Source organism: Ursus arctos, unplaced genomic scaffold (genome assembly GCF_023065955.2).
Source record: "Ursus arctos isolate Adak ecotype North America unplaced genomic scaffold, UrsArc2.0 scaffold_5, whole genome shotgun sequence".
Classification (NCBI taxonomy): Eukaryota; Metazoa; Chordata; class Mammalia; order Carnivora; family Ursidae; genus Ursus; species Ursus arctos.
This window is the reverse complement of record NW_026623067.1, coordinates 17,323,940-17,349,532: the sequence shown is the minus strand read 5'-3', so window position 1 is coordinate 17,349,532 and position 25,593 is coordinate 17,323,940. Positions and strand designations below refer to the sequence as shown.

General features: G+C 41.9%; 1 protein-coding gene and 1 pseudogene across 4 annotated transcripts in view; both read right to left on the bottom strand.

Annotated features, from left to right (window-relative positions):
• Positions 1-25,593, bottom strand: part of LVRN (laeverin) — a 91,189-nt gene that overhangs the window by 7,790 nt on the left and 57,806 nt on the right. For 3 of the 4 annotated variants that reach the window (XM_057307296.1, XM_057307295.1, XM_026507796.4), the window contains exons 7-19: positions 25,176-25,319; positions 24,574-24,639; positions 24,394-24,459; positions 23,974-24,146; positions 21,581-21,657; positions 21,084-21,223; positions 18,988-19,043; positions 16,272-16,425; positions 14,526-14,620; positions 12,410-12,517; positions 11,385-11,552; positions 11,039-11,176; positions 4,156-4,231 (exon numbers count right to left, since the gene is read on the bottom strand). In XM_057307296.1, coding sequence (XP_057163279.1) covers positions 4,156-4,231; positions 11,039-11,176; positions 11,385-11,552; positions 12,410-12,517; positions 14,526-14,620; positions 16,272-16,425; positions 18,988-19,043; positions 21,084-21,223; positions 21,581-21,657; positions 23,974-24,146; positions 24,394-24,459; positions 24,574-24,639; positions 25,176-25,319 — 1,461 coding nt within the window. The other variant, XM_044387339.3, reaches the window with a different exon arrangement.
• LOC113261976 (U2 spliceosomal RNA) lies at positions 1,797-1,953 on the bottom strand (annotated as a pseudogene).

Below are 25,593 nucleotides of genomic sequence, written 5' to 3'. Positions count from 1 at the left end.
ACATTTGGGCTCTTTCCATAGTTTGGCTTTTATTGATAATGCTGCTATAAACAGCGGGGTGCATATATCCCTTACAATCTGTATTTTTGTATCCTTTGGGTAAACACCTAGTAGTGAAATCAGTGGATTATAGGGTAGTTCTAGATTTAACTTTTTGAGGAACCTCCAGACTGTTTTCCTGGATTAGAACTTAGAACATATGAGATGACCTATACCGGCTCACAAAATGTCACTTCAACCCTAATGTACTTGAAATTGAGGAGTAATAGGGCCATTCAGTCTAATTACCATGTAAAAGAAAAGTTTCTCTTTTTTTTTAACATCTTATTTATGTATTTGAGAGAGAGAGTGAGATCATGAGCAAGGGTAGAGAGAGAAGCAGACTCTGCAGCTGAGCAGGGAGCCTTATGTGGGGCTCGATCCCAGGCCCCTGGGATCATGACTGAGCCAAAGGCAGCCACTTAACCCACTGAGTCACCCAAGTGCCCAAAAAGTAAGTTTTGAGCAAAAAGTAGTCTAAGGAACCAGGAACAAACCTTCTGCCCTCTCCCACAGCTGCCCATGGCCCTGTAAGCCCTGCAGTGTGTGGGAGGGGAGTAGGGTCTGCGGGATTGTGGGTGGGGCTTCATGCATGCTGGGAGCGTGAGGCCAGGCTCCACTGGATGGAGTATGAAGACCAGAGCAAGAGATGTGGAGAGCGTATAGACTTTGTGCTGTTCTAGAGGGAGAAGGGACTCATGCAACTTTTCATTTTCATTTTAGTAATTATTTTCACTATGATCCAGTGAACAGATAGATGATAGCAGGACTATATAGCTGATTATACACTTTTGACAAGAATATTCACAGTGGCTAATTTACTTATTTTCAAAATGGCAAAAATTTTATCACAGCTGAACGTATTTTTGCATTTTGTTTTTTAAAAAGAAGCTATCAGTGACTATAGAGTTTTGGAACTCTGAGGACTGCTAAATTTATACACACTTTGTTCATTCATGAAACAACAACAAAAACTTTCCTGGGGGGGCGCCTGGGTGGCACAGCGGTTAAGCGTCTGCCTTCGGCTCAGGGCGTGATCCCGGCGTTGTGGGATCGAGCCCCACATCAGGCTCCTCCGCTATGAGCCTGCTTCTTCCTCTCCCACTCCCCCTGCTTGTGTTCCCTCTCTCGCTGGCTGTCTCTATCTCTGTCGAATAAATAAATAAATAAAATCTTTAAAAACAAAAACAAAAACAAAAAACTTTCCTGGGTTCTGTAGACACAAAGATGAACAGAGGCCCTTTAGAAGATGTCAGCACAAACTCGGCCTTCATTCTGGAGCCTTCCTTCCAGGATGTCTGGGTGTGCCCTTCCCCCTCCTGTTCAGGGAATCCCTGGTAATCCCTGAGGCAGCTCAGCCCAGGCAGGCCAAAGCCCACACAGAGAGAATTCCTTCAGGAATGTGCGATTCTTCCTCTCTCATAATAACAACTACATATGCCTGGGTGGCTCAGTGGGTTAAGCGTCTGCCTTCAGCTCAGGTCATGATCTCAGGGTCCTAGGATCGAGTCCCGCATCGGGCTCCCTGCTCAGCAAGGAGTCTGCTTCTCCCTCTGCCTGCCACTCCCCCTGCTTGTGTTCTCTCTCTCTGACAAATAAATAATAATAAAAATAACAACTACATAGCTGACTGCTTCCCTCTCTCTCTCTCTCTCTTTTTTGGGGGTGGGGCTCACGGTCAAACTTCAGGCCTTTATGACCTATATGTTTATTGGTTTATTTGCTGGGGCAGGGGAGCTGATTTTCCTTTCTTTTTTTTTTTTTTCTTTAAACCAGGTCAATGTGTGGAGTTGATGGAGCTCCCTGCTCCAAAAGTCCACTTAATATCTTATCCTTGAATAGAGGATGTATCAGATAGTAACCTGGTAAGAACAGATACTACCCTTGATCTCAGCCAAAAGGCCAAGAAGCAATTGATTTTCCTTTCTTATTTATACAGGCCCTTTCTGTTCATATTAATATAGTTCCAGGCCATGGTGTTTAATTTGTGCTCAGGCATTTTTTCAGAACAATTTACTGAACTCAATTGAGATGAAACTGATGGACAATAAACTGTATTCACTTAAAGTGTACACGTGAGTGAACGGTGATCATTGTATACGCCCATGAAACACAGAGCAAGGATCAAGATACAGTAAAGTCCATTTTCACCACCCACATACCCCTTCAGGTGCTCTGCTATCAGCTCTCCCTGTGTCCCAGGCAACCACTGATCTGCCTTTTGTCAGGAGAGATTATATTTGCATTTCCTGGAATGTGTGTTTGTTGTTGTTGTTGTTTTTAACTCAGCATAATCATCTTGAGATGTATCCATGTTGTTACAGAAACTTATTCTTTACTTTTTTATTGCAGGATAGTAGTCCCTGGTGTGGATATATTACATTTTCCTTATCTATTCATCTATTGGTGGGTGTCTGGATGGTTTCCGGTTTTCGGCTAACGTGAATAACGCTGCCACGAACATTCATGTAACAAGTATCTGAGTGGATATGGGTTTTAATTCCTCTTGAGTAAAAACCTAAAAATGGAATTGTTAGGTCATACGTGTCTAAGTAACATTTGAAAAGACTGCCTGTTTCCCAAAGTCGTTGTAGCATGCTACCTTCTCACTGGCAGAAAAAGAGAGTTCCAGTTGCTTCACTTCTTTGCCCGTGTTTGGTATCGGAAATCTTTCTAAATTTACCTATGCTACCAGGTGTATAGCAGTTATATTTATATATTATCCTTGTTTTAGTGTGTGTGTGTGTGTGTGTGTGTTTAATAGATATGTGCTTTGGCTCCTTAGTTTACCTTCTGGTTACAGGATCCCCTTTTTTCCCCAGAACTATTCCTCCCCTAACTCAGTGCCTCTGCTTTGGGTGGGGCTAGCTCCAAACACAGGCACATGACCCAGGCTGAACCACTGGAGTATTTCATTCTCCCCTCCCCCCGCCACAGTGATTGGTGCATGTGGACCCAAGTAGGACCAACCAGAGTCATTCCACGGGACCGGAACTTGAAGTTGGGTGAGCAAGGACTCCTCCTCTTGTACCTCAGAGGGCTAAGGACGACAGAAGCCTCGAGCTACACTTGCCTCCTGTGCTGACAGCCCCCCTAAGAAGACATTCAGCCTGGGAAGAAGCAGAACCTAGAAATGGCAAGCTCTGGGGGGCCTGGCGGGCTCAGTCAGTAGAGCGTGTGACTCTTGATCTCAGGTTTGTGAGTTCGAGCCCCACATTGGGTAGAGAGATTACTTTAAAAATAAAATCTTAAAAAAAGAAAACAACAACAACAACAAAATAGCCATGCCTCATCTAGGTTCTAGAATACAGGTATGACGAAAGTGTGGTCTCCCTCCTCAGGGAGCTCCTTAGAGCCTCAGGGAGTAGACCTATTTATACACCAATTATAGTACAATGTGGTTAGTGCTCTGATACAGGTATTCATAGGATAATTGAAGAGCATGCAGGAGGGGAGGGTGTAAATCAGTTAATTAAAAAATTCCTAGACTAGGTGGTTGGAGCAGTGCCTTAAAGGATGGCTAGGAATCATCCAGCCAAGGACAGGCATGGTGAAGTCACCCAAATCAGAAGGTAGGGCATTTCCAAACTCTGGAAATTGTGAAACAACATGATAATTTAAGAAAATCTGTAAGTGGTACAGTAGAATCACTAGAGGTAAAATGCTAGGGACTGTCTCTCTTATTCTCCCACGCTCAGTGGTAAGACAGGTAAAAAATGAAGCCAGTGAGGCAGGCGGGGGCCAGGTTATAATGAAAGGAGTAAAATGTCTTCTAAACACTGTGATGAGTTCCTGAAGCTTCGACAGCGGGGTAAGGACTGGCGGCTGTATGAGGGCTGGGATACAGGCAAGAGCAGCCCTGGGACAGAGTCCTTGCCACCGTGCTCTGCAGTCAAGGTAGGTGAGCTAGGATGGAGTCCAACGAACGAGAATGGTCTCTATTTCAGGAGCAAGACGGAATTGAAAACCATTTCCTGCACACGCTGAAAATAACCCCAACGCGAGCGCGGAACAGTCATTCAAATAAGCCTGTTGTTTTCAATTTCGGCAACTCCAAATTCCATGAAAAATGGCTTCCAAATTATCGTTATAATTCAGAATATCTCAAGTACTTACCTCTGTGATCTGTAAGTCTGTGCTTATGGTTCTCCCTATTATGTACATGAGAGTAACCAGTGATTGTGTTCCGTACCTACAAAGCAACAAGATGCCAGTCAGAAGGGGAAGATGTTTTGCAAGATAAAGCTCTACTCTATAGAGCGCAGATGCTAAGGGCACAGCCCTTATTGATTCCTACGTCCCAAATCTAAGCAAAACCACGTATGAGTTAGTTTAGCTTCATCATTTAATAGGAAATCTATTACACAGAAGATCTTATCAGCACTAAGGAAATATTTACAGGTAAATATCGATTTGTGTCTGCATAGTTCTGACAGCTTTATTTAAATATAGAAAACGCTTCCTAAAAACCGCAACTGTTTTTATCTTTTTAAACGAGGTGGTTAAAACAGATGTCACATGCCTCAAATCCAGACAACTTATGAGGGGTAAGTAAATATGCAAATTATCCCCCTTAAAAAACAGTAATTAATAGGAGGTCAGCTTCAGAAACTGGCTAACCTGCCCTGAAAAATTATTTAAAATTTTGTATTTGCATATGCTATTGGGAGAGAGGATCCAAGTCTTTGAAGGTTCTCAACACGTCAGTGATCACCGAAGGACTAAGTAGTCTGACTCGACTTCCGCTCCCTCAAACAAGCACCATGATCGAAACTTCCCGTCTAGTTTCCTGTCCTTGAATATCCAACAAGGATCACCCAGAAAAAAACATGAAATGTCGTACGGAAAAACATCAGATACATACCTGCCCGAAGCCTGGCTGTGGTTAAAAACGTAAATAAAGACTTTGGGATGCATTAAAGAAGAAAGAAAATTAAAACAGGGTTAATGTTTTGGACCGAACAAGAAAGGGTTGGGCTGCCATTGAGTTCTAGCGATAGTAGATAGTCAATACACGTGATTGACTTACTTCAAAAACATATGCTTGAAATTAAAAATTGCAAGAGTTAATGTTGGCAAAATACCCAAAGGTAACAGAAAACAGTGCTTTTGTTCTTTTTTAAGTTCTCCGCTGTAACTTAAGCTGGGTCTACTTGAGCAAAAGGAAGGATGAAACAGAGCTTCCATATAAACACAGCTGTTTCCATAGGGAAAGAGGAAGTACTTCTCAGCTCTCCATTTTTATTGGCCAGGTATTAAAAGCCCGTGGAATGACTCAAAAAATTTGGCAAAATTTGAAGAAAGAAAAAAGTGGGAAACTACCTAGGGCCCTAACATATAGTGAGAAGCATTGTTCTGGAGAGGAAAGGAGATGCTGTGTGTCGAAGCACCTATCAGAGTCTCTGGTCACTTCATCCCTTCCTGTTCTCGCAAGTTGCAAGAAGAGGTATTTTTTTTTAAAGATTTTATTTACTTATTTGAGAGAGAGTATTTACTTATTTGAGAGAGAGTGAGCGAGAGAGAGACCACAAGCCAGGGTGGAGGGGAAAGGCAGAGGGAGAAGCAGACTCCCCACCAAGCAGGGAGTCAGATGCAGGGCTCGATTCCAGGACCCCAAGATCATGACCTGAGCTAAAGGCAGACGCTTAATCAACTGAGCCACCCAGGCGCCCCAAGAAGAGGTATTTTTGAGACAGAGAAGATTTGTCCCTCTTGTTGAAAGAGCGATCTCTAAAATATTACTGAACAAAAATAGATATGTTACAAATAGTTTATCCTGCCAGTGGTCAGATACATGCTAATTAATACAAAGACCAGAGCCAGCCTGTGTCAGTAGAGTTACTGTTTTAAAAATCTGGTAACATTCCATGCTCATGTGGGCACAGGGATTTGGGCCACTCTCATCTGGCTCACCCTCTGTCTCTCTCCTTTCTCGAATTTCCCCTCCCTTCCGATCCCTTCCCCTGCCACGTCTGATTTCCTGGGGCAAGCGAAGCCACTCGGCAAGCCCGGGGGCACCAAGGCATCCAGCCCAACCCAGAGACAGGTGGTGGGCATGGGCTGTTCAGAGCTTGGGTGCACCGCTCCGTAACACCTGACTGCTTTCTGTTTGTTTGTGCCCCTATTTCTCCATTTAGCTATGTGCTCCCCGTTATGAAACCCAACCGAGAGGAAGTGAGAATGCCTGCCAGCTTTCATGCTTTGGACTTCAGCCAGTGTAACAGCATTTGGAGAAGAAGTCAAGGGTTTGGTGAAGAAGAAGGGGGTAAGATTCCTTTTGGGTCAGTTGAGTTTGAAACCGATCATACTTTGTATTCTATATTCAAGTAAACCTAGGCTTTTCCCGGAGGCTGTGAAGCCTACATGGTTTCAAGAAAGCCAAAAGCATGGCTCTACATCTTTCTCTAACCTGCAAGATGTCTTTATGGTCCGTGGAGGTTCCCTCACTGGGATGGGACTCAAATGATCGTCTTTGGCCCAGCAATGAACTTGAATATCCCACAGCAACGAGCGCAGTGCTCTGGATGTGGGGGTGAGGGGCAGGACCAAACCAAAGTTGTTTGCCTCATTTCAATTATTCCTAAATATGGTTTCAGATCAGGCTTCCTGGGAAGAATGTGGGGCCTGGTTGAGGGGAGCAGATCTTCCTGACCTGGTGCAGGCCAGTGCCCTCAGCTCTAACACTTGACCAGCCCTGTCTCCTCTGTTCCGGAGCCCCGAGTTCCAGCCACCTGCTGTGAGCTGTCCCAAGTCAGACGCTCCGTCCCGCCCCCGGGCAAATGCAGAAGGTCATTTTTTTCCCACTGCTTGTTCAAATCCCACTCCAATCCCATGCTTCTCTTTGGGTCCCCACACCTTCTCCGGCTCTCCTCTACAGCATTTATCAGATAGCATGTCCTCATCACCTTATATCCCTGACAAGAGCTTAAACTAAGTGGACCTTGGCATGCAAAGACGAGAACTTTTTAGTATGAGAAAGAAGCTTGGAACTGAACAAATATGATTCCTTTCATTTTATACAAGAGGAAACCAAGGCCAACATGTTAACTAACAGGCAAACAATAAACAGTTATTGTTCTAGTTACATTCCAGATGGGAGTGTTGGAGAATTCGGTTTCTCATCTGTTTCTCTCCCAGAACAACTGATCTCCTGGCAAAATGGTAAATAGCAGGATTACGGCTATAAGATGCAGGAAAAGCAGTACGGAAAATTCTAGATTTCCTTCTTCTTGGGGTCTTTACAGTATGTGCTGGCATATACTGCGAATTTGCGAAAAGTGGAGGTTAGCACAGACGGTTCCCAAACTGATGGGGCTGCTGTCTTTCTTGTTCCTAGAAGGCTTATCAGCGTGTTCCGTGAGGGATGCTCAGTGGAACGTACCAGAGAAACACTCATTTCATAGCTAATTTGCTAGCAATCGGTCGTATTTCAGGAAGTTCAGAATAAGTCTTTTTCGCATAATTAATGTAAAATTCAATTTGTCAGAGGCATTTATGTATTTATCCTTTCATGTTGTCTCTAATATTTTATGAAGACCGGTAACATGCTAGTGTTCATGTCAAATATAACTGCTTAAATCAGGATGATTTAAATGTTCTGATGTACAAAGAATGAAGTAAGCATTTCTGTGCCATTTTTAGGGTATGTAACATTTTAATTATTAATTTGCACCTGTATGTCCTTCTAACAATCTATAAATACTATCACCATTCATTCAAACAGAATCATTGCAAAATTCAGCAAGGCTGATCAATAGTACAACTACTGTTAAATAAATGAGTAAAAAGTAAATAAAAATAAATGTATTAGATATAGAAAGCAAACCTATTTGAGTCTGAAAGACTCTTTGTAGGAGAATGTGTGAGAGGAGGGAACTTAGATGAGTTTGCTATAAATAGGCATCCATTTTATGAGCATGACATCTTGTTGATAAGGGATTAAAATATTCAAGCCATGGTTAAAAGTTCACACATTTATAATTCTAGGAGCTTCTTTTTTTAAAAAGTTTTATTTATTTATTTGAGAGAGACACAGAGCATGAGTGGTGAGGAAAGGCAAAGGAAGAGGGAGAAGCAAACTCCCTGCTGAGCAGAGAGCCTGACTTGGGACTTGATCCCAGGACCCTGAGATCATGACCTGAGCTGAAGACAGACGCTTAACCCACGGAGCCACCCAGGCGCCCTATAATTCTAGGAGCTTCTTGAGGTTCAAAAGACCCCTTTAGAGGGGCGCCTGGGTGGCTCAGTCGGTTAAGCGGCTGCCTTCAGCTCAGGTCATGATTCCAGGGTCCTGGGATCGAGCCCAACGCCAGGGTCCCTGCTCAGCAGAGAGCCTGCTTCTCCCTCTCCCTCTGCCTGCTGCTCTGCCTACTTGTGCTCTCTCTCTAGCTTTCTGTCAAATAAATAAATAAAATCTTTAAAAAAAAAAAAGACCCATTTAGAGTTAAAAAAAAGTGGGGAATTCCATCCATTTAATATAGTTACGTACATCATTGAAATAAGTTGCTACCTATCACTTCTCGGCCCTTTGGTTAAAATCAGATGTAAATAAATTGCTATACGATGGACTTTCCAGAGAGTGTTGCCAACATGTTCCTGTTCTCTCTAAACATAGAAAAAAAGGTTCTTCTGAGGGATAAAAGTTAAAACACACTACAAGTCACTTAAATTGAGAGCCATCTTTCCCATGAGTTGCTCTAAGCCATCTTGGGGGGCTTTCTTGCCACATGTGCTGTTTGTGGTGGAAGAGGGGATGAAAAACGAATCAAGGGGCTGGTTTACCCCCGGGAGCATGCTGTCCAGCTGAACTCTGCAGTGATGGCAATGTTCCGTATCCAAGGGGTCCAACATGGTAGCTGCTGGCCACACCGAGCGCTTACAACAGGACTCGTGCGACGGTGGAGCTGGATTTTAAATTTTCTTTAATTTTAATCAATTCAAATTCAAATGTAAAGATCCACAGGTTAACTGGGGGCTATCATATTGAGCAAGGCAGCCTTAGATGATTTTTTAATCAAGTGGCAACTGGTTTCCTGTTAAACCAATACCCTCGTCACCTGGGGAGCTGGTGAAAGGAGCAGATTTCCCGCCCTATTTTGGTGGATTCTGATTTTTAAGGGGGTAGGTGGGCTTGAGAGGCTCTAGGTTCCTGAGCCACCCTAGGGGATCCCTAATGTTGTGCCTGGGCTCACTGTGTCACGTTGACCCACACCGACAGTAAGGATAATCCTCAGCACTTACGAGGATGTACCAGGTGCCTGGCGCTGCTAAGTACTAAGCCTGGTTCAAAACCCCGAATCTCTGTCTTCCCCAGGGCCCAGCAGTGCACGGGAAGAAATAGAGATCACCCAGATTACAAGCTGGGTCCTCAGGCAAATCATCACCCATTTCTTAAAGGAGCTGCTCTCTCAGCATTTTAATTCCACGATTGCACTAGATTGTTCGGGAAGGAAACAGTCAAGGACAGTAGCTGAAGCGAATGCCCGTGGACATTACAAAGGTGGCCTCACGGGCCACAGAGAGCCACACAGTCAGCCATAGAGGGGGCACGGGGACAGGGCTTCTGTGACAAACTGCGGGGAGAGAGAACAGAAACAAAGAGACACACTGTGAGACTTCAATCTCTGATAACTCAGGGACCAAGGGGACCAATGTCGATAATTCTCATTTCTATCCCAGCTCCCCAATTCCCAGTGGGACCTAGGAAGGAGGGCATTATCTTTAACGACTGAAGCAAAAATGGAAGACACCATTTACCCCCAAGGTCTTCGGGATCTGAGGAGATATAAGGAATTCATAAGGCCGCCGGAAGCAATGAACTTAGAATGCTAGATAATTTAATTTAACACTGGACATAAGGTCAGTTTTCTCAATAAGTGTGTTCCGCTGTTGAGCCAGAAAAATGGGACTGTGCAAACAAGCTGTTAGCTACATGTTGTAAATTTCTGATTTAAAAGCACAATTTTTTGGTGTCATAAAGGAGTTCAATAAACATTTACAAAAGAAAAACATTGCGGAATCTTGTTCTGTATGACAGCCATATTCATATATATATATATATATATATTTTAGTGATGACGGGGTGCAGTGCATGGACAGAGAGAGGGAGAGAGAGAATTTTAAACAGGCTCCATGCTCAGAGACACAGGGCTCGAACTCACGACCCTGAGACCATGACCTGAGCCAAAACCAAGAGCTGGAAGTTTAACCAACTGAGCCACCCAGGCGCCCTCCCACATTCACATTCTTAAACATTGATATTCTAAATATAATTTCTGTTCCAAAAGAATAAACTTATTTATGAAAAGTATCTTCCGACTTCACAGGTGTTTGGATCTGATAGCAGATACTTTCTATCTGCTAAGCCGGGAGCCTATGTAAGTACTCGTAGGATGTATTATTCTAGGCTTTCAGGAATGTATGCTTAAGTCATGTTCTAGAAAGACCAGCCATCAAGGGCATGCTGTCTGATTTTTGCAGGTCAATGTGTATTTTACCCAACAGGGAGCTATGAAGCAAGCAGATTTAATTTTAAAAGGTGAGAAATACGGAAAGCTCAAGAATATGGAACCCAGATACCTAAAGGGAGTTTGACAAGTAAGACTACGCCCGGCTGACATAGTCATGAACATTGCTGTTTCTCGAAATACAGTGGTCCCCCTCACAAAATAAGTGAATGGTGGATGTGCACTCATGCCAAAAAAACATGACTTGTTCTACTCTATGTCTCTGATGACAAACTTCTTAGTGGGCACAGTGGGGAAACTGAGGTATGTATAACCCCAAGCAAATCCATTTTCATACAGAAAGCCGAAACTGAGGATGAGGGACCTTCTTCCACAAATGACACTAAATGTAAAAAAAATAAAAATAAAAAAATAAAAATCATCACTTCTCTGCTCAATGCAAAGGACTTTTGGGACTTAGCCAGACTAAGGTCGAACGCCTAGCACCAAACCAATGACCCGTATGAAAGAGAGGTCTCGCATTTCCTGCTTACCTTTCCGCCACAGCTTGCCAATTGTTGACCAGAAAGTCCTTTGCAATGTACCGGCCCACTTCAGATGCTGCCACAACTTCAATGACATTTGTTTCATTAAAAGTGAAAGGTGATGCAGTAATGGCGTACTCCAGGTATCTGCAAAAACGCATTTGCAGAAAATAAATACGCAAACGTTATCCAATAGAGAGAGCGAATGTCAACAAGCAGACTTAAAATCCCATATGGTGCTAAGTCAGCTGTGCACAAACAGGTATTATTTGAGTTCCTGTTCTATTTTTCTCCCTTTGGTTTATTAATTGCATTCCTCAACCAGGAACTTCGAAGATCAGTTGACCGTAATCACCTGTTAAGTATCCATGGGTCTTTACTGCAGCTCATCGCATAAGCGAGTTGAATCTTTTCTTCTTCCTTTGTTTTATTAGCATACATATTTAACAGAAAGTCCCATTCTTCCTCACTTCCCAAGGCAATGCCGTAACACAGAATTACACTTTTAATCGGAGAAGGTATTCTGTAAGGTAGAACACGCAATGGTATTTCTCATAGTAGTTTTAAGTTCATTTAGGTTGTTATATTTTTAGAAGGACGTATCTAGAAAAAAAACGTTGAGGGCTAATATGTAAAGATCAAAAGTAGGGATCGAGAAAGTCAACTGTGGAAACTGTCATCAGTGTTAATATTGTGAGACAAGAACATCAGATTTGTTTAGAAACTAAGGAGTTTAAAGAAAGAAGGAAATTATAATAGTTCAATTAATGTACCCTGATAATTCAGCTTGGGCTCATATCTTTTTTTTCTTTTTTTTTAAGTAATCTCCACACCCAATGTGGAGCTCGAACTCGCGACCCTGAGATCTAGAGTCAGATGTTCTCCCAAGCGAGCCAGCCCGGTGCCCCTTGTCTCATGTCTTATGATTGTACTTCCTAAGAGTCCACCTGACGCGATGCGTTAGAGGTAACACAGTAAACCCAGAAAGCCAGTCTTCGTCTCAGCTCTCAGTGGGAATGCAAACTCATAGCGAATGAGCTCCGTGGACACACTTACATAGAAATCATAATAATAAACCCTCAAAGAACAACCAAAATAAGACTCAAGATACGCACAAGTGTTTATCAGGGGAACACGCTGACAAAGAGCAGCCCAGGGAGACAACTCACTGCATAAATTCGAATCTACTGTCATGCCCAGACCTACAGGAGACATTGCAAAAAAAAGGGGGGGGGATGGGTATTCGAAAAAAATAGGAGGAGAGACAGAGTACCCACACGAAAACAAAATCATCACTACCAGAATGAAAACATTGAAAAGTAGAGAAATGACTGGTGTTGAAAGAGGACAGAACCAAGGGCCATCCGCTCCGAGTCTTACTCATTCTCTGGATGGTGCGCCCAGTTTTTGAAGAGTTCTCTTGACAGCTGAAGACAGTCTTCAAGGCCCAACCAGCACGCAGTTTCAAAAAGTTTTTCCAGGGCTACTCTTAAAGGAAAGCACAAAGAGAAACATTTTGTTTTCCTACATTCACTACATTGTTTTTTCCTGCCTCCAAGTACATGTGTTTCGTGAAAGGATGGGTATTTAAAAATATTCTTCCAATAACATCGGGTTTGTGGAAAAAAATAGCTTTTGTGGATGGCAAACTTATTTAAGGCACAGAGAAATATTTGCTGAGAGGCTCTCAGGCACCAAATAAACTCTTAAGACTGGTATTTTTTGAAAGTCGGAAATAAATCACTGCCATCCCTGATCTCCCTCAAACACACGCGGGAGTACACACACTCCACATCTGTTATCAATTTATTCTTCCTCCCTCTTTACAATAATTGCCTTATGGATAGAAAGAAAGAAGACTTGAGAGTATTTGATCTAATACCCTTAAAAATGAAGTTCTTTCTCTGTACACGGAAAGGAGAGGGAATGGGTTTCTTTCTCTCTTTCCGCAATGCACTTTCCGTTGCTGGAACTTCTGTCTCTTCCTCTGCTCTGTTTGGCTATTTATGTTCATGTCCAGATAAAGAGCGGAGATTTTTGTTTTGTTTTGACAGCTAAGCAGTGTTACACATTATCCTTCCGAACAAAATAAGTTCAAAAGAAGAGGGTGGAGAACAGTAATCGATCCAGAGAAGAGATGTCTGCCTGGAAGTGTGTCTCTCCATACTCCCGACTCTCTCTGACTTGGATTCAGAGGTAAAGGAACTCAAACTGGCCTTAAGTTTCCAGAAAATGCAAAAGCCAAATCGGGGTTGCTCCACCCTCCACTGCAACCTCAGCCTGGCCTGACCTTCCGGTAAGGAGACGTAGATGGCCCAAGGGTGGAGCGCCTCTGAGAGACAGTTCTGGGCCTTCATTTACATGCTCCCTCCCTCTCCCTCATCCCATCCCAAGTTGGATGCAGCGAGATGGGGTTCTCTACAAGTACACAACTCTCCAAGGTCACTCTGAAGACAACTGGCCCTGGGAAGCTACAAAAAAGCAGGTCACTTGAGTCCAATGTAGGAGAGCCAAGGATATGGCCGGCTAACATCTTCCTGAGTGAGCACACTGTCGCCTTCCTGTTCACACACCCAACTCGTCTGCCCACTGACTGTCCCGCTAGTCCTCACCGTCTCCCATCCACTCGTCTAGTCAACCCTATGTCCTTCCGGTCGCCTGCCCTAGCACAGAAATGTCTCCCTTCTCGGAAGGATACTCTTGAGAGAGAATAATCCCGTTTTGTCTATTTTGTATTTCTTGCTTGGTCTGATTGATTTCAGCTTGATGTTGATTAGATCTGTAAACATAATCCCTGTACCGTTGTAGATAACAAAATTCCCTCCCCAAATCTAGAAGGTCCCCTCACATCCTACAAACCTTGGGGCACAGGAAGGCTGGGGGTACCGCAGCCCTATTTTACCTTTCACCCCCTTCCCAAACTGTCATGACACCATGCTTACTGCCCTCATCAAACCAATAATAGGGACATCATTTGCAATATTTACTCATGCTCACACACAAATGACTGAAATATTTCAGGCAACGTCTCTCATCATATTTGTGTAACGAATGGTAGAATTTCTGTCACCAGTAACATACAGAAAGGACTTTTTTTCTCTTGTGACCTTCCCATGCCTTCCATTCATTGGCATAGTGTGGTTTTACTCAGTATAACCCTTTACCAATGGTAGGACACACTCACAATCTCAACCAGTCGCCTAAGATTTGAGAGTACAGAGCTATAGATTCCTGTGTGTCCCTGCGTGTGCTTTGCAGGTCAATTAAGATCCCAAACTATTATTTCCTACTAGGGAACATGTAGCTCACCCACCCCAAGCCACTAGTCTCAAGTAGCACACAGAATCTCCCAGCTGAATCACAGGTATCGAGATCTTCCTAATATGCATCTGCAAGCGACCTGTCTCTTAACATGAATCACTGTATTCAATTATAAACTGAATTGAATACACATTGACTATACATATTCAATATAGAAAAATCAAAAAATACTTACAAGGCTAAATAGTCATCTTGTAATGTTGCCATGTTTTCACGAATGAGAGTTGAATACATGTTCCATATTGAGATAAGTCTCTTTAACAGATACTTCTATAAACAATAAGGAAAATCGACTGTTAGTTTTGGCTCGCAACACTGAATTTGCATCGTATTTCCCTTTCTCTGAAAAGACAGGAAGAGAGGAGTGACAGGTATCTCCTGAGAAGTTGTCTTTTTTGGTTACTAAACGTGTAACTGGTTAATTTTGTAGCCTCTCTACCTTCAGAATCCTCATTGCTAAGATGCAATTGCCGAGAATACCAACATTACAGTTTGGCGAGGACAAAACAATATTATGTATGTGAATACATTCTGCAGGACGTAGGAACTCGATAACTCTTAGCTCTTATTACCATTTCACATCACCTGGAACACGTTCAGGTGTCTTCAAAATAGAGAAAGAGACGTAAAATTTTAAAACTATTAAACTTTCTACCTTAACATTTCTATGCTTCGTATCTACACCTCCAAGAAAACTAAGGACAACTGATTCATGCTTTGGACAATTTTAAGCCTTGAGTCTGAAATAAAGTTTCTTCAACTGAGCTCTCAGCTGGTGAATAGCATGGTTATAAAAGTTATCCATTTACAATACATCCCTAAGAACAAAGTAGATGTTATTCACTGACATTCACTAAAAACAAATCCTAGGATGCCTGGGTGGCTCAGTTGGTTAAGCCTCTGCCTTCGGCTCAGTGTCCTGGGATCCAGACTCCTGTCTGGGCTCCTTGCTCAGCAGGGAGCCTGCTTCTCCCTCTCCCTCTGCCCCTCCCCCTGCTCGTGTGCTCACTCTCTCTCCTGTGTGCTCTCTCTCTCTCTAAAATAGATAAAAAATAAATAAAAACAAATAAAAGCAAATCCTAGTTTTTACTTCTTTACTCAGAACCAGGCATCAGAGTTTATCAATGAGCCGCCTCGATCCCACAGTTAAGTGTCTCCTTTCTGGGTCACCATCCCCACAGGCAAGGACGTTTCCACCAGCACTTTGGACAGCAGAGGAAAGAAAGTCTAGACCTGTGAGGTATTTGTGATCTTGCCCTTCAACAGCCCCAGAAGCTCATCTGGAATTATCATCTGGCACACTTTCTGGTTTGTTTCTGGTCCCTAACTCTCCAAAGGGCTTTGGTTGCTTTGGTTTGCCCTGAGCTATCTTTCTTATGATCACTGTTTAAGATCTAATAATGGAAGTTTTCTCCCTTTCTATTGTTTTGATTATGATGGTGTGCCATTGCTTGATGAATTCCCATTTCCCTCTCTCTCTTGCCAACAGCAAAAGTGGCTTCAAAACGTACTTTTTCTGGAACATACCTCTCTGGTGAAGTGCTAGGCCTGTAGATTAGAATATTTCAATGATGAGTATAGGGTTGTTAAAAGTCTTTCTGTTTGACTGACAATCTTTCAGGAGAGTAGCTGCTATCAGAGGAAAGGCATACCATTTCCATCCACTTCGGGGTTCTTGGGGCGCACTGTCACTTCACCAAGAACTAAAGACCTTTCCAAACTTCCCTCATACTCATTGGTAGACCAGGTCTATGACTAAAGCATTTCCTTCTAAGAGTAACCAGCCATTCCTAAGGAAATGAATGTATCTACTCAAACACAAGACTATGACTTAGGGAAAGATGTGTTTCACAGATGCTGTCTAGATATGGAAAGAGGAAGAGAGGACTTTTTAAAACCACATAACAAAGAAGGAAATTACCTTTAATAATGGGTACATATCATAGCTGTTCACATCAAAAACAAGATCCTTGGTTACCAGGTTCACCAAGACCGCGTACCATACTATGATCTCATCTTCTTCAGCAAGGTACTTGGTTAAATCAAGGGCTGTTTCAATCTCAATATAATTGTTTCTGTTTGGTTCAAAAAAATACACACTCAAAAAACCTCCACTCGCTAAATAATTTGCACACTTTCCATTTTGTTCCATGCTTCAATGCCTGACTTTAATAAAGTATGTGGAATCAGGAAGCTAGAGGTCCCAGCTCCTTGATAAGATGGGAGCCAGGCAAGGCTGACCGACCTTCCATTACAATTTGGTACATTCAAGTGTCCCCATTTTTGAAGACTAGCGGAAAATCCAGGCCAATTGCTGGACGCTCATCGGGCGAAAGAATATTTGTGCATTTCGTACTCACTCTTATGAGAGTACACTTTCCATTCAACAAGTATTGACTAGAAGTCATTATCTAATGCTCTGCCAGCTGCTCGCAGGAGCACAACCTAGAACGTAGGACACGACCCTTGCTTACCATTGGGGAGCTTATTCTTTCAGGGAGGAGCTGAGATTTATGCATAACAAGCTGTTAATGAGTCCGAGAAAACGTAATGAATACAATAAAAGTAGCAAAGAAGGAAAACCCATGGGTCTGATGGAAAAGTCAGGGAAGGCCTCCTGGGAGGAGGAATGTGAGAAGGGCAATGAAGGCTGGGTAAGATGGAAATGGCTAGAGAGAAAGAGGAGGCTGCTTATGAAAAAGAAGATAAAGCAGAAATTTGTGTGATGAGCAGACCAAGCAACCGAGGCACAGGATTTCTTCAGTGCAGAGTTGAGAGGTGGAGGCTGGGAGATAAGGTGGGTCAACACTGTGGAGAGCCTTGAATGTCAGGATGAAGAGTTTGCATGGAGTAGGAAAGTGTTTAAACAATGGCGGTGACATCATGATGTCAATGCTGAAAAATTTTATCACGACTGTGCCAAAGAAGACAGGATGGAAATTAAAGGAACTGAAGGCTGGAAGCTAACACAACAGGTTAAGTAAAAGATGAGGGGCACTTGGCTTAGCAGGGAAGCAGTGAAGGTGGTAAGTAAGGTGAGAATCTAGAAGACACCCTCAAGAAAGAAGAGATAAGACAGGTTGGCTAGATGGCAGTTGGTGAGAGATAAAGGTGTCAAGGATGTCTCAAGTCTGGGTCATGGGAAGAATTATGGCACTCTGACGGGCAGAGAGAAATTGATAGCAGGAACAATTCAGAGACAGAAAAAGTCCATTGTGTAAGGTCCTGAGTTTAAATGACGACAGGTTATGCAGAAGACAGGAGGGGACAGGTGAAGATGTGGACTTAGAAGTCATGAACATATCCCTTCACAAAGCTTTACTGAGTAGCTTGTATCTGCTGAGCACTCCACGTGCTCATAATAAAATCATCCCTGAAACTGTAAGAATTCATGAGCCGCCCAAAGGAAAGAGAGAAGAAAATGACAGAACCATGATTGGTCTGAAGGATGCTCATAGCAGCGGGGAGAAAAGTCAGACGCAAGAGGAGAACCGGGTTTGCGTCTCAGAGTTTCGAGATGCCAAGAGAAGTTTTCTGGAGCATATGGTCAACAGTCTCAGAGTCATGGTGGTCCTAGAGAGGGGTTTCAGCAAAGCAGTGGGCGAGGAAACGTGCTGCAGGTCACAGAGGGAAAAGTGGTAGAGAAATGAAGGATAAAATAAACAGACATTCATTAGAGAAATAGGACAGGCCAAAGAAAGAGAGAACACACTGGATAATTTATTATGTAGACTCCTTAATTTTATTGTCTGAAAATTTAAATTCTGGACACATATGAATTTACCTGGATAAATAAGTGTATTGAATAAATGTAATAGAAATAAAATCTAAACTTCTGTAGTAAAAATATAGGCCATATCTCATTAAAATTATACCTATAGCCATCACCCTAGGGTAACAAAGATCACTTCAAAATCTCAATTGATAGTCTATTTTTTTTTGATATGTCAGCTATTTCCTTAACTTACAATATCACAGAAAAATACGAATGTATCTGCAATCTTCCTAAAGGTATCCCTTTTGATATTTAACAGCCTTTCCAAATGCAAGCATGAATCACTTCTATTTTCAGCTGAGTTTTTACTCCTGATGGAAATTTTTAAAAAATAACAATTCTAATACTTTCTGTGATAATCCTATACATATTTAAACACGACGACCTTTTCCTAGGTACGTCTTCTCTACTGCATCCTTTTAAAACTTCTCCTCTAAAGGGGTTCCTTTTAAAATGCTGACTCACATTTTCATCTTGTAAAACTGAAACTCTGTCCACATTAAACACTAAATCTCCCATTCTGCTCTCCCCACCTCCCACCCCCGGCAACCACCCTTCCCTTTTGCCTCTAGGGTTCTGACTACTCCCAGGAATTCACATAAGTGGAATCATATATTTGTCTTTCTGTCACCGGCTTTCTTCTCTTAGCACAATGCCCTCCAAGTACATCCACGGTAATGCCCATCCCAGCAACTTCTGTGTCCTAAAATTCCACCGTACCCACGGAACTTGGTCCTAATCCGAATAAGTTGGGCCCTGTAGATACTGAGGAAGCAATTTCATTTCACGGTGATTAGGCTGTAACGTTTTATTACGTTCTCAAGGTACACTTAAAAGCCAGCAGTGAAGAAAACATACTCACTTTGACAAGGAAAAGGCATCATCAATCAGCTGTAGCCTGTGGATAACAGGAATGGCCTGCAAATTAGATCCAAATTTGTGCAGGAAGAGATGAGAACATTTCTTAGCCATAAAATAATTTGCAAAATCATAACAGCATTTCAAGATCAGGGTCGCTTATGAAGCACTTTCACATGAATTGTCTCGTGCACAGAGAAGTGTTAATCACTGAGGATAGTCCCCATGATTTATTTATTATACATCTGTTTTTGATAAATGATCCCTCTAGACATCAATCATAAGGCTTTCATTTGGCAGAGAGTTTTGCCAAAATACTCCCTGAAAAAAAAAAACGGCATGGTGAAAACGAAAACGGGAAGCCACGTTTAAAAGGCTCTCCTAAACAGAGAGTATATGTTCAATTGTATTATTACACTGTCCAAATGGCTGTCAGGAGAATTTTTGGCACAGGAAGCCTTAAGTACGCATTATTTAGCATTATTTTGGGAATACCGAAGTCCTCTGAACGGTATCTGTCTTGTCAAGATTTACTAATTTGACCCAATGCCACCAACAGAGCCCTTAGAATCACGGAAAGGCAGGGGTCCGGTGCCAACCCAATTGCTTCAGCTTGGGCTTGGGTCCCTTGGCATGGCCAGGCCACAGGACTGTCTCCGCAGGAGTGGCCTCAGGGGGCCCAGAGCTTCCTATCCCCTTCCTTCAACACCTCACGCAACTTTAAAGGTTTGGTCCCAGAAAATCGATCTTCACTACACTCGCTTTGAGCTTCTCAGCAAGCCACACTTCAATCTTTCCTTGATCTCATTTCTTTTCTGGCAGTAATAACACTTCCATTTTCTAAATTACTATTAATAACAGACATACTGTTTTATTTGCTCCCCAATTATGTAGTAGAAATAACTGACCTCAGTTTTTCAATAAGTTTACAGTGGTTTCAAGAAATCATTGCTAGAATGGCATAACCTTGCTTCCATGCCTTACAATGCCCTTAGAAACCAGTAAGAGGGTAGCTACTCTGAAAAAGATTCAAAAATAAAATGTTATGATGTGTGGATTTTGGAGCCTTATTCAAAAGCCTCATAATAATTTTTTTTTAAATCACTGAATATGTTCTGATAGGCCTGGATTGTGTCTGGCCTCCGTTAAACATGATACACGTATCACCTTGTCTAATCTTCACAATTCTTTATTTAAGGTTGGCCTATTAAAACATCGTTATACAAATGGGGAAAGCGAGGCATGAACACAAGTCTACCAGACGCAGAAGTCAATCTCTGGACCAATACGCTGTGGGTCATCTTCTAGTACAGAAACTGCTGCGTGTTTCAGAGAACTCTCGAAGACAGAGACACCAAAGACATTTTCTGGTTCGACGCTCTAGCTTAAAGAATGGCGTCTCAATGAACTAACTGCCCGTGGTTTCGTGGCAGAACCAATTCTAGAGCCTTCTATGCCAGCACTGATCTCCACCAATGGAGATTTGGTTTAATTCAACGAATCAAAAAATCTGATTGACCAGAGCTAGCCGACATTTTACTATTTATCTACAGCAGAAGACTTCTGTTTGGTGATAAAGTGGTACCAGAGTCCATTGATATCTTGTGAACTAAACTGTCTGAGGGAGAGTAAGAATACAATTTTTTTAAAAAAATTAACACTTTCTAGCATAGATCGGGTACCCACTAAGGACTTAGAAATTGTAAGCCTACAGTTTACCTACATTGTCTCTAATCCTCATGATACGTAACAAAGTTGTATTGTTCCCATTTCAAGGGAAGGCTTGGGAACACAACATTCAAGTAACTTGTCTGAGATCACGAAACTAATGGTTAATAGGAAAATGTATTCTGATTTTTACCTAGAAAGGTAAAATGATTGAAGAAAAAATGATATGAATGTTCAAAAGCACAATAATACATTGAACGTTCATCTGCCCTTTCTAAGAATGGTGGCCAAAATCCAGCGTGGCCTGGGGTGAGAGATGGCAGTAGGGACAGAGTCTCTTCTCACCAGACGGGTTTATGAAAGCTTGGCTCCACAAGGCTCGAGAGTGCACTGGTAATGATATTTAAGAATAGGTATAAAAAGCAATCTTACCTTAGGATCTTTTTCAAGCTGTTGATTTAGCTTCTTCCAACCCAATTTATCATAGTTAACTCTGTAATATCCAGTCATATTCAAATTTAGAATCACCCAGTCATGATCAGAAGCTGAAACTTGCATTTCAGGGAATATTTCTACAAAGGGATATGGGCAAAGTGCGAAATGGTACAGCTAAAACAGTATTCCAGTACCTGTTTATATTATATCCTCTTAATCCTCAACAATACACCCAATACATCCAACAAAAAGTAAAAGAATTCTAAATTATATACCGATCTTCCCATATAATTGTATTTTTTCACATATAATGGCTTTTGATTTGAAACTTTAAAGCTCTATGTTAGATAAGACAAGAATGATATAATATTTTAGTTTTAAGCAAGACAGCTTTTCAAAGGCTATACACTTCAACATTTTATTCTCTGCCTTTATATATGTGTTAAATATATTCATGCATATATGTGAAGATATTTTAAAAATCTGTTACTTACTGCTGCTTTTATCCAGCCAGACTAGAGACTGTGTAAGTCCATTTTTTATCCAAAGAATAGGTACAATCCATGTGTCACTTATTAGGAAGAAACCAAAAATTCAGTTAATTTTCATACATAAGATATAAAGTCTGAGCCCATATTAACTGAGATGATAAAATGACAGGACTCAAATTCTTTGGTCATTTCCTCTGGCTAGACAAGGGTTTGCTTAGGATTATTACTGTTGTTTTTTTCTTTTTTTTTTTTTTTAGATTTTATTCATTTATTTGAAAGAGAGAAAGAGGGAGAGAGAGCACACAAGATGGGGTGAGGGGCAGAGGGAGAAACAGGCTCTCCGCTATGGAGGGAGCCCGATGTGGAACTCGATCCCAGGACCCTGGGATCATGACCTGATCATTAACCAACTGAGCCACCCAGGCGCCCTTCACTGTTGCTGTTGTTTTTTTTTTAATTAATTAATTTATTTATTTGACAGAGACAGCCAGCAAGAGAGGGAACACAAGCAGGGGGAGTGGGAGAGGAAGAAGCAGGCTCATAGCAGAGGAGCCTGACGTGGGGATCGATCCCATAATGCCGGGATCACGCCCTGAGCCGAAGGCAGACGCTTAACCGCTGTGCCACCCAGGTGCCCCCACTGTTGTTTTCATAAGCCAGTTTTTCTTTGGCCATTTGTTTACTCTCTATTAGTCTGTCATCTTCTTCTTTACTTTTTCTTATAACTTAAGGTAGCTACTAAGACAATCTTTTATCTGAATCTTTCTTTCTTTCTTTCTTTCTTTCTTTCTTTTTTCTTCCTTCCTTCCTTCCTTCCTTCCTTCCTTCCTATCTTTCTCTATCCCTTTCTTTTCTCTTTTCTTTCTTTCTTTCCCTTCTTTCTTTCTTTTCCTTTCTGTATCTGAAACTCTCAAGACGTGTTTATATTAAATTATAGCCACTTGGCCTCACTCAGGGGTTGTTCAAATGCTGTAGACAGACCCAAACCCATCCGTGCCAAGAGAGGCAAAGAGTCATTTCAGAAGAAAAAGCTTGACAAACATTTCAAAATGCTTTTCTGCCTCAAGCTTTCTCCCCATCTGAGAAGCGTTCAGCACGGATCAGCCAGATTATTCATATTTACTCAATGCCGACATTCTTCCCACATTGATGGACGTGACCTGGAGGAAGCAGACGACCACAGGAGGACATTAGTCATCTGAAGAGTCACACTCCTTGGAGTTTGGACAGGACTTGCAATCTTGCTCAAATGCTCACAAGTCCAGTTTCTCAAAGACTTTGAATGAGGGTCTGTGTTGACCTAATTGCTAAGGCACACATCTTCTCAAAGGTCACGGAATCGCGATGAGCACACGGTGATGTATGCAAGTGTTGAATCACTACATCATACACTTGAAACTAACAGAACACTGGAGGTTAACTAACTGGAATTAGAATAAAAACTTTTTTAAAAAGTCATGGAATAGCAGCGTGAGTAGGGACATTCAGCTCTATTCCTCTCCCCTGGGGTTTTAAAGAAAGAACAGGATGACCTCCATGTTTGGGCGATAGTGTTTGAACTCTACTCCCTCATTTGCGCTGATACTTAGCCACAGTGATATGTGAACAGCAGAACATTATCCAACACACTTGAACATCGTCTGACAAGTTAAGAAAGGGAAGGGAAGGAGAGAGGAAATGATGAACACTAAGCTGCTTTATACTCATTTTTTCATTTTGTTTGGACAACAACCTCCTGGGACAGACGTTATCGCATTTATTTTACAGATAAGGCAACTAAAACTCAGAGATTTTAAATCAGACTTACCTAAGGTTTGAATTTTGGTGAAGTTGATATTTAAACCCAGGTATAAGGGAATTTAAGGCCATAATTCTAATATTATAGGCATGGCTATTGATACACTCATACATGCACCTGCGGACATGCGCGGAACTATTCCTCAAAGACACAGTGACCATTCAGTTCCATTTCTAGTGAAAAAAGGACAACTTTGCAGCAGGATCCCCTTTTCTGTTACCTAACATGAGGCCATGCATGGTTCTATTGCATTGCCTCTCACCCAGAATCCTGAGTAATTCATTGCTTCTGTCTGAAGGACAAAGAGGGTACATAACCCCGAAGCTTTGGTTGCGGTGTCATGCTAAATGCCGGGGGCGGGGCACTGCCTGGAATCCCTCAGTGCAAGTCTCTGGCCTCGCTCAGGACATCAGGAGCTCCCCCTCATCCCAGCACCCCGGGAGCATCCCGCACAGAGCACAAAGTTGCCATCCCGGAGCCCCTCTGCAGAAGAGTGGGTACCCTGCCCAGTGTCATGCTTCCTCACCCACGGGCTGCCTTCCATCCGGTCGGAGCTGAACCCCAACGAAGGTGAAGACGGAGGAGCAAATGTACCTACTTGTGGGTTAGAAGAGTCTCATTTTTAACCTTTCCAAGATAAAATGGCTCCTGTTTGACAGCGCCCGTGGATACATTTAAGGTGATAACTGGAAAACCACTCTGGTGGGTCCAACTGTCCATTATGCTTTTCACTGTCGCTGGCAAAAGAATTTTATTCTGGTCATCTATGACCTGTTTTAAAAAATCATCACAAGAGCAGATATTTGCCATCAAAATTGTTTCAGGTAGGACTCTCCCAAAAGAAATTACATGGCGGGTTATTCTACTCTTCATTTATATTCTAATCCTCCATGGATGATGTTCCGAACCAAATTCAGAACCGTACTCAACTCTCTATGTGAATGAGTCCTTAGTTCATTCATTCATTCACTCATTCATTCATTCACTGAACACGCATGTCAGGAAGTAGGGCAATTACCATTTGAAAATGCCTCCATAAATCATCTTGCTCAGCATTTGAGTAAGAAAATGTCTTCAAATATGACTGTAAAAAATAGACAAGTTAAAAGGAATGGACAAGTTAAGGTTAAAATAAATAACGTGCCCAAAACAATTTCTATTTCCCAACTTCCAAGTAACAACAATTTTGTAAACTCACCTTGAGTGCACTGATAAATAAATTCTCATTCAGGAAGCTAGAAAGCATTCGGGCCAAAGATGCTCCCTAAGACAAGAAACGGTCCATTGTTTGAGCAAATTCAATATATAAATACTGACACATTCCATTTCGGTAAGCAATATTCTGGGCTTTTCTCCTGATTGTCCTGTGTACTTCAGTTGAATGTTTGGGTTATCCCCAAATACGCTGATAAAATAGTAGACTGTCACTAACTAATAGGTAAAAGGTGAACACACGTTCTGCATATAAAGAATTCAGGATACACGAAAGACTTTAAGCTGAGATATTTACATGATAAGAATAAATTTCCACCAAGCAGAAGGGTTCGCCTTAAAAGCAGCAAGTTGTCTCAGTGTTTTTATAATGATGGATGGTACTGAGCACCTAAAATGGGCTTGAGTAATACTTGCTAGATGAGAACTGATTTAACCGCATTTTCTGAAATTCAATCTGCTGTACAAAATTACGATTCCTTGTATCAAAGGTTGTATAGTATCATATTAATCTATTATTCTTAGAATCCATTTTATGTACTTGACTGCGAGAGTGCAAAACAAAAGGAAATATAGAACCGACTTTACCTTGTTGTAAGTAAATAAGTCAAAGAGTTCATTTATTTCACTGGTTTCTGTGAAATTTTCCACCTTCAAGGACACAGCTCTAGACACCAGGGCGTGATCTTCACTGAGGACATTATGTAAAATGTTAGAAAAAAAGATCTCATTCTAAAAGGAAAAGATTGAGCAACATTAACTTCTTCAGTGACACGGAAGCAAAAAATGCAAATACTTTCAGAATACTTTCAAAAATACTTTCAAACACTGACACCGAAGAGGGGAAAAAATCATCCAGATGTGCTCTGTGAGCTGCCACATGCCAAATAAGTCAGGATTCCTTGAATAACAAAACTCTAAGATACTTTCCTCCCCATTCAATACCCTTTTTATTTCCATTAAAAAAAACAAACAAACACCAAAACCTATTACAGAAGTCAACACG